This window comes from Salvelinus namaycush, chromosome 26 (genome assembly GCF_016432855.1).
Source record: "Salvelinus namaycush isolate Seneca chromosome 26, SaNama_1.0, whole genome shotgun sequence".
Taxonomy (NCBI): Eukaryota; Metazoa; Chordata; class Actinopteri; order Salmoniformes; family Salmonidae; genus Salvelinus; species Salvelinus namaycush.
In genome coordinates, this window is record NC_052332.1 from 41,387,675 (window position 1) to 41,405,174 (window position 17,500).

General features: G+C 42.5%; 1 protein-coding gene across 1 annotated transcript in view; it reads left to right on the forward strand.

Annotated features, from left to right (window-relative positions):
* Window positions 1-17,500, forward strand: part of LOC120021171 (FRAS1-related extracellular matrix protein 2-like) — a 128,603-nt gene that overhangs the window by 57,997 nt on the left and 53,106 nt on the right. The window contains exon 4 of the mRNA XM_038964809.1: window positions 16,826-16,972. Within this exon, the coding sequence (XP_038820737.1) occupies window positions 16,826-16,972 (147 nt within the window). The remainder of the gene's footprint in view (window positions 1-16,825; window positions 16,973-17,500) is intronic.

Here is a 17,500-nt window from a genome sequence, read left to right on the forward strand (position 1 = left end):
GGATGAAATAGTATGAATAAATTCATAAAAATAAAGTTTTTAATCTTTTAATTAAATTAGTTTTTTTATTTCACCTTTATGTAACCAGGTAGGCCAGTTGAGAACAAGTTCTCATTTACAACTGCGATCTGGCCAAGATAAAGAAAAGCAGTGAGACACAAACAACAACACAGAGTTACACAATAAACAAACATACAGTCAATAACACAACAGAAAAAGTTTATATACAGTGTGTGCAAATGGCGTAAGGAGGTAAGGCAACAAATAGGCCATAGTAGCGAAGTAATTACAATTTAGCAAGTTCACAATGGAGTGATAGATGTGCAGATAACAATGTGCAAGTAGAAATACTAGTGTGCAAAAGAGCAAAATAGTAAATACAAACAATATGGGGATGAGGTAGGTAGATTGGATGGGCTATTTACAGATGGGCTGTGTACAGCTGCAGCGATCGGTAAGCTGCTCAGATAGCTGATGCTTAAAATGAGTGAGGGAGATATAAGTCTCCAACTTCAGCCATTTTTGCAATTCGTTCCAGTCACTGGCAGCAGAGAACTGGAAGGAAAGGCGGCCAAAAGTGGTGTAGGCTTTGGGGATGACCAATGAGATATACCTGCTGGAGCGCGTGCTACGGGTGGGTGCTGCTATGGTGACTAGTGAGCTGAGATAAGGCAGAGCTTTACCTAGCAAAGACTTATAGATGACCTGGAGCCAGTGGGTCTGGCGACGAATATGTAGCGAGGGCCAGCCGACGAGAGCATACAGGTTGCAGTGGTGGGTGGTATAAGGGGCTTTGGTGACAAAACGGATGGCATTGTGATAGAGTGCATCCAGTTTGCTGGGTAGAGTGTTGGAGGCTATTTTGTAAATGACATCGCCGAAGTTGAGGATCGGTAGGATAGTCAGTTTTACGAGGGTATGTTTGGCAGCGTGAGTGAAGGAGGCTTTGTTGCGAAATAGGAAGCCGGTTCTAGATTTAATTTTGGATTGGAGATGTTTAATATGAGTCTGGAAAGAGAGTTTACAGTCTAGCCAGACACCTAGGTATTTGTAGTTGTCCACATATTCTAAGTCAGAACCGTCCAGAGTAGTGATGCTCGTCGGGCGGGTGGGTGCGGGCAGCGATCGCTTGAAAAGCATGAATTTAGATGTACTAGCATTTAAGAGCAGTTGGAGGCCACGGAAGGAGTGTTGTATGGCATTGAAGCTCGTCTGGAGGTTTGTTAACACAATGTCCAAAGAAGGGCCAAATGTATACAGAATGGTGTCGTCTGCGTAGAGGTGGATCAGGGAATCACCCGCAGCAAGAGCGACAACGTTGATATATACAGCGAAATGAGTCGGAGCGTGAATTGAACCCTGTGGTACCCCCATAGAGACTGCCAGAGGTCCGGACAACAGGCCCTCTGATTTGACACAGTGAACTTTATCTGAGAAGTAGTTGGTGAACCAGGTGAGGCATTCATTTGAGAAACCGATAAGAATACGGTGATTGACAGAGTCGAAAGCCTTGGCCAGGTCGATGAAGATGGCTGCACAGTACTGTCTTTTATCGATGGCGGTTATGATATTGTTTAGTACCTTGAGCGTGGCTGAAGTGTACCCATGACCAGCTCGGAAATCGGATTGCACAGCGGAGAAGGTACGGTGGGATTCGAAATGGTCAGTGATCTGTTTATTAACTTGGCTTTCGAAGACTTTAGAAAGGCAGGATCAGGATGGATATAGGTCTGTAACAGTTTGGGTCTAGAGTGTCACCCCTTTGAAGAGGGGGATGACCGCGGCAGCTTTCCAATCTTTAGGGATCTCGGACGATACGAAAGAGAGGTTGAACAGACTGGTAATAGGGATTGCAACAATGGCAGCGGATAATTTTAGAAACAGAGGGTCCAAATTGTCTAGCCCAGCTGATTTGTACGGGTCCAGGCTTTGCAGAGCTTTCAGAACATCTGCTATCTGGATTTGGGTGGAGGAGAAAATGGGGAGGCTTGGGCGAGTAGCTGTGGGGGGTGCGGAGCTGTTGTCCGGGGTTGGGGTAGCCAGGAGGAAAGCTGTTAGGGCTCTCGTTTGTAAAAGGATGAGTGGACCAAAGCGCAGCGTGGAAAGTGTTCATGATTCTTTTATTTCAAAAAACACTCAAACAAAATAACAAACGTGAAAACGAAAGCGCACAGTTCTGTCAGGCAGAAAGACTAAACAAAAAACAAGATCCCACAAAACCCAAAAGGAAAATGACAACTTATGTATGATCCCCAATCAGAGACAACGATAGACAGCTGCCTCTGATTGGGAACCACACTCGGCCAAAAACAAAGAAATAGAAAACATAGACTTTCCCACCCGAGTCACACCCTGACCTAACCAAACATAGAGAATAATAAGGAACTCTAAGGTCAGGGCGTGACAAAAGCATGGCCAGCCGTAGAGAAATGCTTATTGAAATTCTTGATTATTGTGGACTTATCGGTGGTGACAATGTTTCCTAGCCTCAGTGCAGTGCATAATGAAAATATGTCAATCATTATTTTAATATGTTGGTATCCCATTGTAGAAAACTGATAGTGGCCTCGAAGCCGGAGTATGGAGGATATATTGGCACGGCAGTCTGGGGCTTTGTTATGGTCCACTAACTACCACTGGTATTAACTAGACTGGGGCTTTGTTTTAGTCCACTAACTACCACTGGTTTTAACTAGACTGGGGCTTTGTTTTAGTCCACTAACTACCAATGGTATTAACTAGACTGGGGCTTTGTTTTAGTCCACTAACTACCAGTGGTATTAACTAGACTGGGGCTTTGTTATAGTCCTCTAACTACCACTGGTATTAACTAGACTGGGGCTTTGTTATAGTCCACTAACTACCACTGGTATTAACTAGACTGGGGCTTTGTTTTAGTCCACTAACTACCAATGGTATTAACTAGACTGGGGCTTTGTTTTAGTCCACTAACTACCAATGGTATTAACTAGACTGGGGCTTTGTTATAGTCCACTAACTAACAGTGGTATTAACTAGACTGGGGCATTGTTTTAGGCCACTAACTACCACTGGTATTAACTAGACTGGGGCTTTGTTATAGTCCACTAACTACCACTGGTATTAACTAGACTGGGGCTTTGTTATAGTCCACTAACTACAACTGGCTATTAACTAGACTGGGGCTTTGTTATAGTCCACTAACTACCACTGGTATGAACTAGACTGGGGCTTTGTTTCAGTCCACTAACTACCACTGGTATTAACTAGACTGGGGCTTTGTTATAGTCCACTAACTGCCACTGGTTTTAACTAGACTGAGGCTTTGTTTTAGTCCACTAACTACCACTGGTTTTAACTAGACTGGGGCTTTGTTTTAGTCCACTAACTACCAATGGTATTAACTAGACTGGGGCTTTGTTTTAGTCCACTAACTACCAGTGGTATTAACTAGACTGGGGCTTTGTTATAGTCCTCTAACTACCACTGGTATTAACTAGACTGGGGCTTTGTTATAGTCCACTAACTACCACTGGTATTAACTAGACTGGGGCTTTGTTATAGTCCACTAACTACCACTGGTATTAACTAGACTGGGGCTTTGTTTTAGTCCACTAACTACCAATGGTATTAACTAGACTGGGGCTTTGTTTTAGTCCACTAACTACCACTGGTATTAACTAGACTGGGGCTTTGTTATAGTCCACTAACTACCAGTGGTATTAACTAGACTGGGGCATTGTTTTAGGCCACTAACTACCACTGGTATTAACTAGACTGGGGCTTTGTTATAGTCCACTAACTACCACTGGTATTAACTAGACTGGGGCTTTGTTATAGTCCACTAACTACCACTGGTATTAACTAGACTGGGGCTTTGTTATAGTCCACTAACTACCACTGGTATTAACTAGACTGGGGCTTTGTTTTAGTCCACTAACTACCAATGGTATTAACTAGACTGGGGCTTTGTTTTAGTCCACTAACTACCACTGGTATTAACTAGACTGGGGCTTTGTTATAGTCCACTAACTACCAGTGGTATTAACTAGACTGGGGCATTGTTTTAGGCCACTAACTACCACTGGTATTAACTAGACTGGGGCTTTGTTATAGTCCACTAACTGCCACTGGTTTTAACTAGACTGAGGCTTTGTTTTAGTCCACTAACTACCACTGGTTTTAACTAGACTGGGGCTTTGTTTTAGTCCACTAACTACCAATGGTATTAACTAGACTGGGGCTTTGTTTTAGTCCACTAACTACCAGTGGTATTAACTAGACTGGGGCTTTGTTATAGTCCTCTAACTACCACTGGTATTAACTAGACTGGGGCTTTGTTATAGTCCACTAACTACCACTGGTATTAACTAGACTGGGGCTTTGTTATAGTCCACTAACTACCACTGGTATTAACTAGACTGGGGCTTTGTTTTAGTCCACTAACTACCAATGGTATTAACTAGACTGGGGCTTTGTTTTAGTCCACTAACTACCACTGGTATTAACTAGACTGGGGCTTTGTTATAGTCCACTAACTACCAGTGGTATTAACTAGACTGGGGCATTGTTTTAGGCCACTAACTACCACTGGTATTAACTAGACTGGGGCTTTGTTATAGTCCACTAACTACCACTGGTATTAACTAGACTGGGGCTTTGTTATAGTCCACTAACTACCACTGGTATTAACTAGACTGGGGCTTTGTTATAGTCCACTAACTACCACTGGTATTAACTAGACTGGGGCTTTGTTTTAGTCCACTAACTACCAATGGTATTAACTAGACTGGGGCTTTGTTTTAGTCCACTAACTACCACTGGTATTAACTAGACTGGGGCTTTGTTATAGTCCACTAACTACCAGTGGTATTAACTAGACTGGGGCATTGTTTTAGGCCACTAACTACCACTGGTATTAACTAGACTGGGGCTTTGTTATAGTCCACTAACTACCACTGGTATTAACTAGACTGGGGCTTTGTTATAGTCCACTAACTACAACTGGCTATTAACTAGACTGGGGCTTTGTTATAGTCCACTAACTACCACTGGTATGAACTAGACTGGGGCTTTGTTTCAGTCCACTAACTACCACTGGTATTAACTAGACTGGGGCTTTGTTATAGTCCACTAACTGCCACTGGTTTTAACTAGACTGGGGCTTTGTTTTAGTCCCTTAACTACCACTGGTATTAACTAGACTGGGGCTTTGTTATAGTCCACTAACTACCACTGGTATTAACTAGACTGGGGCTTTGTTATAGTCCACTAACTACCACTGGTATTAACTAGACTGGGGCTTTGTTATAGTCCACTAACTACCACTGGTATTAACTAGACTGGGGCTTTGTTATAGTCCACTAACTACCAGTGGTATTAACTAGACTGGGGCATTGTTTTAGGCCACTAACTACCACTGGTATTAACTAGACTGGGGCTTTGTTATAGTCCACTAACTACCACTGGTATTAACTAGACTGGGGCTTTGTTATAGTCCACTAACTACAACTGGCTATTAACTAGACTGGGGCTTTGTTATAGTCCACTAACTACCACTGGTTTGAACTAGACTGGGGTTTTGTTTCAGTCCACTAACTACCACTGGTATTAACTAGACTGGGGCTTTGTTATAGTCCACTAACTGCCACTGGTTTTAACTAGACTGAGGCTTTGTTTTAGTCCCTTAACTACCACTGGTATTAACTAGACTGGGGCTTTGTTTTAGTCCATTAACTACCACTGGTATTAACTAGACCGAGGCTTTGTTATAGTCCACTAACTACCACTGGTATTAACTAGACCGGGGCTTTGTTATAGTCCACTAACTACCACTGGTATTAACTAGACTGGGGCTTTGTTATAGTCCACTAACTACCACTGGTATTAACTAGACTGGGGCTTTGTTATAGTCCACTAACTACAACTGGCTATTAACTAGACTGGGGCTTTGTTTCAGTCCACTAACTACCACTGGTATGAACTAGACTGGGGCTTTGTTTCAGTCCACTAACTACCACTGGTATTAACTAGACTGGGGCTTTGTTATAGTCCACTAACTACCACTGGTTTTAACTAGACTGAGGCTTTGTTTTAGTCCCTTAACTACCACTGGTATTAACTAGACTGGGGCTTTGTTTTAGTCCATTAACTACCACTGGTATTAACTAGACCGAGGCTTTGTTATAGTCCACTAACTACCACTGGTATTAACTAGACTGGGGCTTTGTTTTAGTCCACTAACTACCACTGGTATTAACTAGGCTGGGGCTTTGTTTTAGTCCACTAACTACCACTGGTATTAACTAGACCGGGGCTTTGTTTTAGTCCACTAACTACCACTGGTATTAACTAGACCGGGGCTTTGTTTTAGTCCACTAACTACCGCTGGTATTAACTAGACTGGGGCTTTGTTTTAGTCCACTAACTACCACTGGTATTAACTAGACCGAGGCTTTGTTATAGTCCACTAACTACCACTGGTATTAACTAGACTGGGGCTTTGTTATAGTCCACTAACTACCACTGGTATTAACTAGACTGGGGCTTTGTTATAGTCCACTAACTACCACTGGTATTAACTAGACTGGGGCTTTGTTTTAGTCCACTAACTACCAATGGTATTAACTAGACTGGGGCTTTGTTTTAGTCCACTAACTACCACTGGTATTAACTAGACTGGGGCTTTGTTATAGTCCACTAACTACCAGTGGTATTAACTAGACTGGGGCATTGTTTTAGGCCACTAACTACCACTGGTATTAACTAGACTGGGGCTTTGTTATAGTCCACTAACTACCACTGGTATTAACTAGACTGGGGCTTTGTTATAGTCCACTAACTACAACTGGCTATTAACTAGACTGGGGCTTTGTTATAGTCCACTAACTACCACTGGTATGAACTAGACTGGGGCTTTGTTTCAGTCCACTAACTACCACTGGTATTAACTAGACTGGGGCTTTGTTATAGTCCACTAACTGCCACTGGTTTTAACTAGACTGGGGCTTTGTTTTAGTCCCTTAACTACCACTGGTATTAACTAGACTGGGGCTTTGTTATAGTCCACTAACTACCACTGGTATTAACTAGACTGGGGCTTTGTTATAGTCCACTAAATACCACTGGTATTAACTAGACTGGGGCTTTGTTATAGTCCACTAACTACCACTGGTATTAACTAGACTGGGGCTTTGTTATAGTCCACTAACTACCAGTGGTATTAACTAGACTGGGGCATTGTTTTAGGCCACTAACTACCACTGGTATTAACTAGACTGGGGCTTTGTTATAGTCCACTAACTACCACTGGTATTAACTAGACTGGGGCTTTGTTATAGTCCACTAACTACAACTGGCTATTAACTAGACTGGGGCTTTGTTATAGTCCACTAACTACCACTGGTTTGAACTAGACTGGGGTTTTGTTTCAGTCCACTAACTACCACTGGTATTAACTAGACTGGGGCTTTGTTATAGTCCACTAACTGCCACTGGTTTTAACTAGACTGAGGCTTTGTTTTAGTCCCTTAACTACCACTGGTATTAACTAGACTGGGGCTTTGTTTTAGTCCATTAACTACCACTGGTATTAACTAGACCGAGGCTTTGTTATAGTCCACTAACTACCACTGGTATTAACTAGACCGGGGCTTTGTTATAGTCCACTAACTACCACTGGTATTAACTAGACTGGGGCTTTGTTATAGTCCACTAACTACCACTGGTATTAACTAGACTGGGGCTTTGTTATAGTCCACTAACTACAACTGGCTATTAACTAGACTGGGGCTTTGTTTCAGTCCACTAACTACCACTGGTATGAACTAGACTGGGGCTTTGTTTCAGTCCACTAACTACCACTGGTATTAACTAGACTGGGGCTTTGTTATAGTCCACTAACTACCACTGGTTTTAACTAGACTGAGGCTTTGTTTTAGTCCCTTAACTACCACTGGTATTAACTAGACTGGGGCTTTGTTTTAGTCCATTAACTACCACTGGTATTAACTAGACCGAGGCTTTGTTATAGTCCACTAACTACCACTGGTATTAACTAGACTGGGGCTTTGTTTTAGTCCACTAACTACCACTGGTATTAACTAGGCTGGGGCTTTGTTTTAGTCCACTAACTACCACTGGTATTAACTAGACCTGGGCTTTGTTTTAGTCCACTAACTACCACTGGTATTAACTAGACCGGGGCTTTGTTTTAGTCCACTAACTACCGCTGGTATTAACTAGACTGGGGCTTTGTTTTAGTCCACTAACTACCACTGGTATTAACTAGACCGAGGCTTTGTTATAGTCCACTAACTACCACTGGTATTAACTAGACTGGGGCTTTGTTATAGTCCACTAACTACCACTGGTATGAACTAGACTGGGGCTTTGTTTCAGTCCACTAACTACCACTGGTATTAACTAGACTGGGGCTTTGTTATAGTCCACTAACTACCACTGGTATTAACTAGACTGGGGCTTTGTTTCAGTCCACTAACTACCAGTGGTATTAACTAGACTGGGGCTTTGTTATAGTCCACTAACTACCACTGGTATGAACTAGACTGGGGCTTTGTTTCAGTCCACTAACTACCACTGGTATGAACTAGACTGGGGCTTTGTTTCAGTCCACTAACTACCACTGGTATGAACTAGACTGGGGCTTTGTTTCAGTCCACTAACTACCACTGGTATTAACTAGACTGGGGCTTTGTTATAGTCCACTAACTACCACTGGTATTAACTAGACTGGGGCTTTGTTTCAGTCCACTAACTACCACTGGTATTAACTAGACTGGGGCTTTGTTATAGTCCACTAACTACCACTGGTTTTAACTAGACTGGGGCTTTGTTATAGTCCACTAACTACCACTGGTATTAACTAGTCTAGGCTTTGTTATAGTCCACTAACTACCACTGGTATTAACTAGACTGAGGCTTTGTTTTAGTCCCTTAACTACCACTGGTATTAACTAGACCGAGCCTTTGTTATAGTCCACTAACTACCACTGGTATTAACTAGACTGGGGCTTTGTTATAGTCCACTAACTACCACTGGTATTAACTAGACTGGGGCTTTGTTATAGTCCACTAACTACCACTGGTATTAACTAGACTGGGGCTTTGTTTTAGTCCACTAACTACCACTGGTATTAACTAGACTGGGGCTTTGTTTTAGTCCATTAACTACCACTGGTATTAACTAGACCGAGGCTTTGTTATAGTCCACTAACTACCACTGGTATTAACTAGACTGGGGCTTTGTTATAGTCCACTAACTACCACTGGTATTAACTAGACTGGGGCTTTGTTATAGTCCACTAACTACCACTGGTATTAACTAGACTGGGGCTTTGTTATAGTCCACTAACTACCACTGGTATTAACTAGACTGGGGCTTTGTTATAGTCCACTAACTACAACTGGCTATTAACTAGACTGGGGCTTTGTTATAGTCCACTAACTACCACTGGTATTAACTAGACTGGGGCTTTGTTATAGTCCACTAACTTCCACTGGTATTAACTAGACTGGGGCTTTGTTATAGTCCACTAACTACCACTGGTATTAACTAGACTGAGGCTTTGTTATAGTCCACTAACTACCACTGGTATTAACTAGACTGGGGCTTTGTTATAGTCCACTAACTACCACTGGTATTAACTAGACTGGGGCTTTGTTATAGTCCACTAACTACCACTGGTATTAACTAGACTGGGGCTTTGTTATAGTCCACTAACTACCACTGGTATTAACTAGACTGGGGCTTTGTTATAGTCCACTAACTACCACTGGTATTAACTAGACCGGGGCTTTGTTATAGTCCACTAACTACCACTGGTATGAACTAGACTGGGGCTTTGTTTTAGTCCACTAACTACCACTGGTACTAACTAGACTGGGGCTTTGTTATAGTCCACTAACTACCACTGGTATTAACTAGACTGGGGCTTTGTTATAGTCCACTAACTACCACTGGTATTAACTAGACTGGGGCTTTGTTATAGTCCACTAACTACCACTGGTATTAACTAGACTGGGGCTTTGTTATAGTCCACTAACTACCACTGGTATTAACTAGACTGGGGCTTTGTTATAGTCCACTAACTACCAGTGGTATTAACTAGACTTGGGCTTTGTTTTAGTCCACTAACTACCACTGGTATTAACTAGACTGGGGCTTTGTTATAGTCCACTAACTACCACTGGTATTAACTAGACTGGGGCTTTGTTTTAGTCCACTAACTACCAGTGGTATTAACTAGACTGGGGCTTTGTTATAGTCCACTAACTACCACTGGTATTAACTAGACTGGGGCTTTGTTTTAGTCCACTAACTACCACTGGTATTAACTAGACTGGGGCTTTGTTATAGTCCACTAACTACCACTGGTATTAACTAGACCGAGGCTTTGTTATAGTCCACTAACTACCACTGGTATTAACTAGACTGGGGCTTTGTTTTAGTCCACTAACTACCACTGGTATTAACTAGACTGGGGCTTTGTTATAGTCCACTAACTACCACTGGTATGAACTAGACTGGGGCTTTGTTTCAGTCCACTAACTACCACTGGTATTAACTAGACTGGGGCTTTGTTATAGTCCACTAACTACCACTGGTTTTAACTAGACTGAGGCTTTGTTTTAGTCCCTTAACTACCACTGGTATTAACTAGACTGGGGCTTTGTTATAGTCCATTAACTACCACTGGTATTAACTAGACCGAGGCTTTGTTATAGTCCACTAACTACCACTGGTATTAACTAGACTGGGGCTTTGTTTTAGTCCACTAACTACCACTGGTATTAACTAGACTGAGGCTTTGTTATAGTCCACTAACTACCACTGGTATTAACTAGACTGAGGCTTTGTTATAGTCCACTAACTACCACTGGTATTAACTAGACTGGGGCTTTGTTTTAGTCCACTAACTACCACTGGTATTAACTAGACTGAGGCTTTGTTATAGTCCACTAACTTCCACTGGTATTAACTAGACTGGGGCTTTGTTTTAGTCCACTAACTACCACTGGTATTAACTAGACTGAGGCTTTGTTATAGTCCACTAACTACCACTGGTATGAACTAGACTGGGGCCTTGTTTTAGTCCACTAACTACCACTGGTATTAAGTAGACTAGGCTTTGTTATAGTCCACTAACTACCACTGGTATTAACTAGTCTAGGCTTTGTTATAGTCCACTAACTACCACTGGTATTAACTAGACTAGGCTTTGTTATAGTCCACTAACTACCACTGGTATTAACTAGACTGGGGCTTTGTTATAGTCCACTAACTACCACTGGTATTAACTAGACTGGGGCTTTGTTTTAGTCCACTAACTACCACTGGTATTAACTAGACCGGGGCTTTGTTATAGTCCACTAACTACCACTGGTATGAACTAGACTGGGGCTTTGTTTTAGTCCACTAACTACCACTGGTACTAACTAGACTGGGGCTTTGTTATAGTCCACTAACTACCACTGGTATTAACTAGACTGGGGCTTTGTTATAGTCCACTAACTACCACTGGTATTAACTAGACTGGGGCTTTGTTATAGTCCACTAACTACCACTGGTATTAACTAGACTGGGGCTTTGTTATAGTCCACTAACTACCACTGGTATTAACTAGACTGGGGCTTTGTTATAGTCCACTAACTACCACTGGTATTAACTAGACTGGGGCTTTGTTATAGTCCACTAACTACCAGTGGTATTAACTAGACTTGGGCTTTGTTTTAGTCCACTAACTACCACTGGTATTAACTAGACTGGGGCTTTGTTATAGTCCACTAACTACCACTGGTATTAACTAGACTGGGGCTTTGTTTTAGTCCACTAACTACCAGTGGTATTAACTAGACTGGGGCTTTGTTATAGTCCACTAACTACCACTGGTATTAACTAGACTGGGGCTTTGTTATAGTCCACTAACTACCACTGGTATTAACTAGACTGGGGCTTTGTTTTAGTCCACTAACTACCAGTGGTATTAACTAGACTGGGGCTTTGTTATAGTCCACTAACTACCACTGGTATTAACTAGACTGGGGCTTTGTTATAGTCCACTAACTACCACTGGTATTAACTAGACTGGGGCTTTGTTTTAGTCCACTAACTACCACTGGTATTAACTAGACTGGGGCTTTGTTTTAGTCCACTAACTACCACTGGTTTTAACTAGACTGGGGCTTTGTTATAGTCCACTAACTACCACTGGTATTAACTAGACTGGGGCTTTGTTTTTTATGAAGAGAACCTCAGCTGCTGCTGCGTGTGTGTGTGTGTGTGTGTGTGTGTGTGTGTGTGTGTGTGTGTGTGTGTGTGTGTGTGTGTGTGTGTGTGTGTGTGTGTGTGTGTGTGTGTGTGTGTGTGTGTGTGTGTGTGTGTGTGTGTGTCTTTGTGTGTGTTTCTTTGTGTGTGTGTGTCTTTGTGTGTGTTTCTTTGTGTGTGTGTGTGTGTGTCTTTATGTGTGTCTTTGTGTGTGTGTGTGTGTGTGTGTGTGTTTTTGTGTGTGTCTTTGTGTGTGTGTGTGTGTGTGTCTGTGTGTGTGTTTTTGGGTGTGGACTTAGTTAGTGCTTTGAGAGAGATGGTTGGCCTACAGGCCTGGAGAAATCACACTCTGCATGACTGCTTCAGCTTTTACCGTTATTAAAATACACACACACACACACACACACACACACACACACACACACACACACACACACACACACACACACACACACACACACACACACACACACACACACACACACACACACACACACACACACACACACACGCTGCTGAAAAGGTTATTCGATTCAAGGGATTAAACTCGATATCAGTGCTTCACCTTTGGGAATCCCGTTCTGACAGAGTTGGCTGGCGTGATATTCAGCAGACATGGCATGCATACATAGGAGTACACGCATACATGATCGGATTCATTTAAAATGGATGTACTGTATGTACATGATCGGATTCGTTTAAAATGGATGTACTGTATGTACATGATCAGATTAGTTTAAAATGGATGTACTGTATGTACATGATCGAATTCGTTTAAAATGGATGTACATGATCAGATTCAGTTACAATTGATAAACATACATGATCAGATTAGTTTAAAATGGATGTACATCATCAGATCCGTTTACAATTGATAAACATACATGATCAGATTAATTTGAAATGGATGTACATGATCAGATTAGTTTAAAATGGATGTACCTCATCAGATTCGTTTACAATTGATTAACATACATGATCAGATTAATTTGAAATAGATGTACATGATCAGATTAGTTTAAAATGGATGTACATCATCAGATTCGTTTACAATTGATTAACATACATGATCAGATTAATTTGAAATGGATGTACATGATCAGATTCGTTTACAATTGATTAACATACATGATCAGATTAATTTGAAATGGATGTACATGATCAGATTCGTTTACAATTGATTAACATACATGATCAGATTAATTTGAAATGGATGTACATGATCAGATTTGTTTACAATTGATTAACATACATGATCAGATTAATTTGAAATGTATGTATGTACATGTATGTTAAAAACATTGTATAGTAACCCCTCTGCGATGGTCTTGACTGGTAACCAAATTCTCCTCACAGTTCGCCATCAAACAGAGAACTCGCGACAGAGAACTCACGACAGAGAACCTCGCGACAGAGAACCTCGCGACAGAGAACCTCGCGACAGAGAACTTGCGACAGAGAACCTTGCGACAGAGATCCTCGCGACAGAGAACTTGCGACAGAGAACTTGCGACAGAGAACTTGCGACAGAGAACCTCGCGACAGAGAACCTCGCGACAGAGAACCTCGCGACAGAGAACTTGCGACAGAGAACCTCGCGACAGAGAACCTCGCGACAGAGAAGTCGCGACAGAGAACTTGCAACAGAGAACCTCGCGACAGAGAACCTCGCGACAGAGAACCTCGCGACAGAGAACGTCGCGACAGAGAACTCGCGACAGAAAACTCATCCAGCGTCTAGCCTCCTATTGGTCCTATCATTGGAGCCTTTAGCTCAAAAAAATTTCCCGCAAGATATAGAACAAAGAACACGGGCGACGAAATGTCATTATATGCAAATGCCATATTATTGCACCTTGCCAATGTACCACAATCCCTTCCTAATGTATTAGGTATATTATAATATTAGGTATATTCAGACAATTCAGCAGTATATTAAATTATATGATTAACTTAATTAAATCATCTTTGCTCCTACTTAATAAAAGCTGTTGAATCTGTTGAATCAAAGATACCAATTGTGACCCGCTTTCAATACCTGGACAATGACATTTTTCACTCTATAGATAAAATTGTTTTCGAAGAACTACAAACATGTCAAAACTAAAGATGGTTTAATCAACGTTAAATTTATCAAGTTTGAATTTCGATGGTCAAAATGTATGTCGTGCCTAGACTACGTTTCATTGTTAGCATGCTTCCTTTAGGGTACTGAGAAAAAATTAGAAGCTCAGTCTTGAATTTTATATGGAAAGGGAAACGTCCCAGAATGAAAATGACTCCAGCAACCAAAAGGATTTGGGTGTTTGATTGGTAGTTAGTCTATCCAGCTATCTAAACGTGTTGGGAATATGCAGGGCACGTGCCTAGGGGCCTTGACCTCCAGGAGAACCCCATTAATAGTGTTATTCAGTCTCACTCAGATATCAAACTAACATGACATGAGTCATGGCAAAATGTGGAGAATTGCCAGAAACATGTTTTTAAAATTGCAACATTTTCTCACATGGCAAAATGTGGAGAATTGCAGGAAATTAACTTTAAAACAAAATGTTTTCTTTCTGCCGTGAGGCGGGGGGCCCTCCATCTAAATCTCAAAAGGGCCCCTAAAAGGCTAGGGTTTTGAAGATGTGTCTGTGTATACTATATAAGTTCATCCTATGACTGTAGAATCTTGTTTCTCATGGTCTGAGAGTCTTAAGGTGCCTTTTGGCAAACTCCAAGCGGACTGTCATGTGCCTTTTACTGAGGAGTGGCTTCCGTCTGGCCACTCTATCATAAAGGCCTGGTTGGTGGAGTGCTGCAGAGATGGTTGTCCTTCTGGAAGGTTCTCCCATCTCCTCAGAGGAACTCTGGAGCTCTGTCAGAGTGAGCATCAGGTTCTTTGTCACCTCCCTGACCAAGACCCTTCTCCCCCGATTGCCAACAATCGGTACTGGTATGTTAAAGGAGCTCAGGTTTGCTGGGTGGCCAGCTCTAGGAAGAGTCTTGCTGGTTCTTCCATTTAAGAATGATGGAGGCCACTGTGTTCTTTTTCTTCAATGCTGCAGAAATGTTTTGGTTCCCTTCCCCAGATCTGTGTCTCGACACAATCCTGTCTCGGAGACTTGATTTGTGCTCTGATATGCACTGTCAACAGTGGGACCTTAAATAGACAGGTGTGTACCTTTCCAAGTCATGTCCAATCAATTGAATTTACCACAGATGGACTCCAATCAAGTTGTAGAAACATCTCAAGGATGATCAATGGAAACAGGATGCACCTGAGCTCAATTTTGAGTCTCTGTCTGTCTGTCTGTCTGTCTGTCTGTCTGTCTGTCTGTCTGTCTGTCTGTCTGTCTGTCTGTCTGTCTGTCTGTCTGTCTGTCTGTCTGTCTGTCTGTCTGTCTGTCTGTCTGTCTGTCTGTCTGTCTCTCTAATTATCTCTCCCCCTCTAATTATCTCTCCCCCTCTCTAATTTCCTCTCTTGCGCTCTCTCTCTCTCTCTCTCTCTTGCGCTCTCTCTCCCTCTCTCTCCCTATCTCCCCCCCTCGCTCTTCCTCTCTCCCCCCTCGCTCTTCCTCTCTCCCCCCCTCGCTCTCCCTCTCTCTTCCCCCTCTCTCCCTTTCTTCCCCCATCTCTCCCTCTCTCTCCCTCTCCCCCCTCTCTCCCTCTCTCTCTCCCTCTCCCCCCCACCCCCCCTCTCTCGCGCGCTCTCTCGCTCTCTCGCCCTCTCTCTCAACATACTCTGTGTACATTGCTGCAATTACTGTGGGTTTTACTGTGGGCGCAGGTTGTCAGGGGAAAGCAAACACTCTCACTCTCACTCTCACACACACACTGAACACACACACTGAACACAAACACACTTCAACCAATGTGCAGACAGTGGAAATGACTAAAAACACAAGAGGAAGGTTTCTTCTCGTCAGAGGCCAGTTCTGCATTATGACTGGCAGCCATCACCCCCAAGGAGTTGATCCTCCTTTTAGCAAAACTTCAAAAGCAAGAGATGACATGAGCGAGGGATGAGAGGGATGATACAGGTGGAGGAGAGGAAGTAACCTTTGACCTCTCTATCTATTCATTCAGTTTACCTTAGCTCCTCCCCCTCTCTCTCTGTCTGTCTGTCTCTCTCTCTCCCCCTCTCTCTCTCTCTCTCTCTCTCCCCCCCTCTCTCTCTCTCTCTCTCTCCCCCTCTCTCTCTGTATCTATCTCTCTCTCTGTCTCTGTCTCTATCTCTCTCTCCCCCTCTCTCTCTCTCGCCCTCTCTGTTTCTCTCTCTCTCTCTCTCTCTCTCTCTCTCTCTCTCTCTCTCTCTCTCTCTCTCTCTCTCTCTCTCTCTCTCTCTCTCTCTCTAAAGTTGCAGTAGTTTAACTGAAATCGTTTGATACTGGTATTGATGCCAGTGATTTAATTTAGTGACCTGTATTTAATTTGTAATTTGTGCGTATATTCAACATGTTCAGTGACATGTTTTGTAATTCATATCTGTGAGTGTTTTTTTTCTCTCTAGGATCCCGAGCCTATTAATGTGTATTGTAATGCCTATACCTGTGTGTGGCGGTGTATTGTGTCCAGGTGGAAACAAGCTGAAGGAGCAACAGTTCCGTCTGGACTGGTCCTGGATCTCTCTGGAGAGAGAGCGCTACGTTGTGGACGAGCAGGACGCCTTCCTGGAGGTGGTCCTCAAACGACGAGGGTATCTGGGAGAAACCTCCTTCATAGGTGAGTGGGGAGGGTAGTGGGTTTAGTGTAGTGGGGGGCATGTTTGTGTGTGTGTGCGTGCGTGCGTGCGTGTGGGGGGGGTAGGGGGGGGGGGTTGGAGAGAGAGGAAGAAGAGAAGGCAAAACAATTATAGATTGGGTGAAGGAAAAATATATATAACTCCCTCCATATATACAGTACCAGTTGGATCTCCTTCAAGACTGTTGGTTAAAGCATTCCAGGTGACTACCTCATGAAGCAGGTTGAGAGAATGCCAAGATTGTGCAAAGCTGTCATCAAGGCAAAGGGTTGCTACTTTGAAGAATCGAAAATATGAAATATATTTTGATTTGTTTAACACTTTTTTGGTTACTACATGATTCTATATGTGTTATTTCATGGTTTTGATGTCTTCACTAGTATTAGTTAAAGAAAGGTTAAATTAAAACATTACAACATTTAAAAAGTCTACAATGTAGAAAATAGTAAAAACTAACAAAAACCCTGGAATTCCAAACATTTGACTGGTTCTGTATACAGACAGTGAAG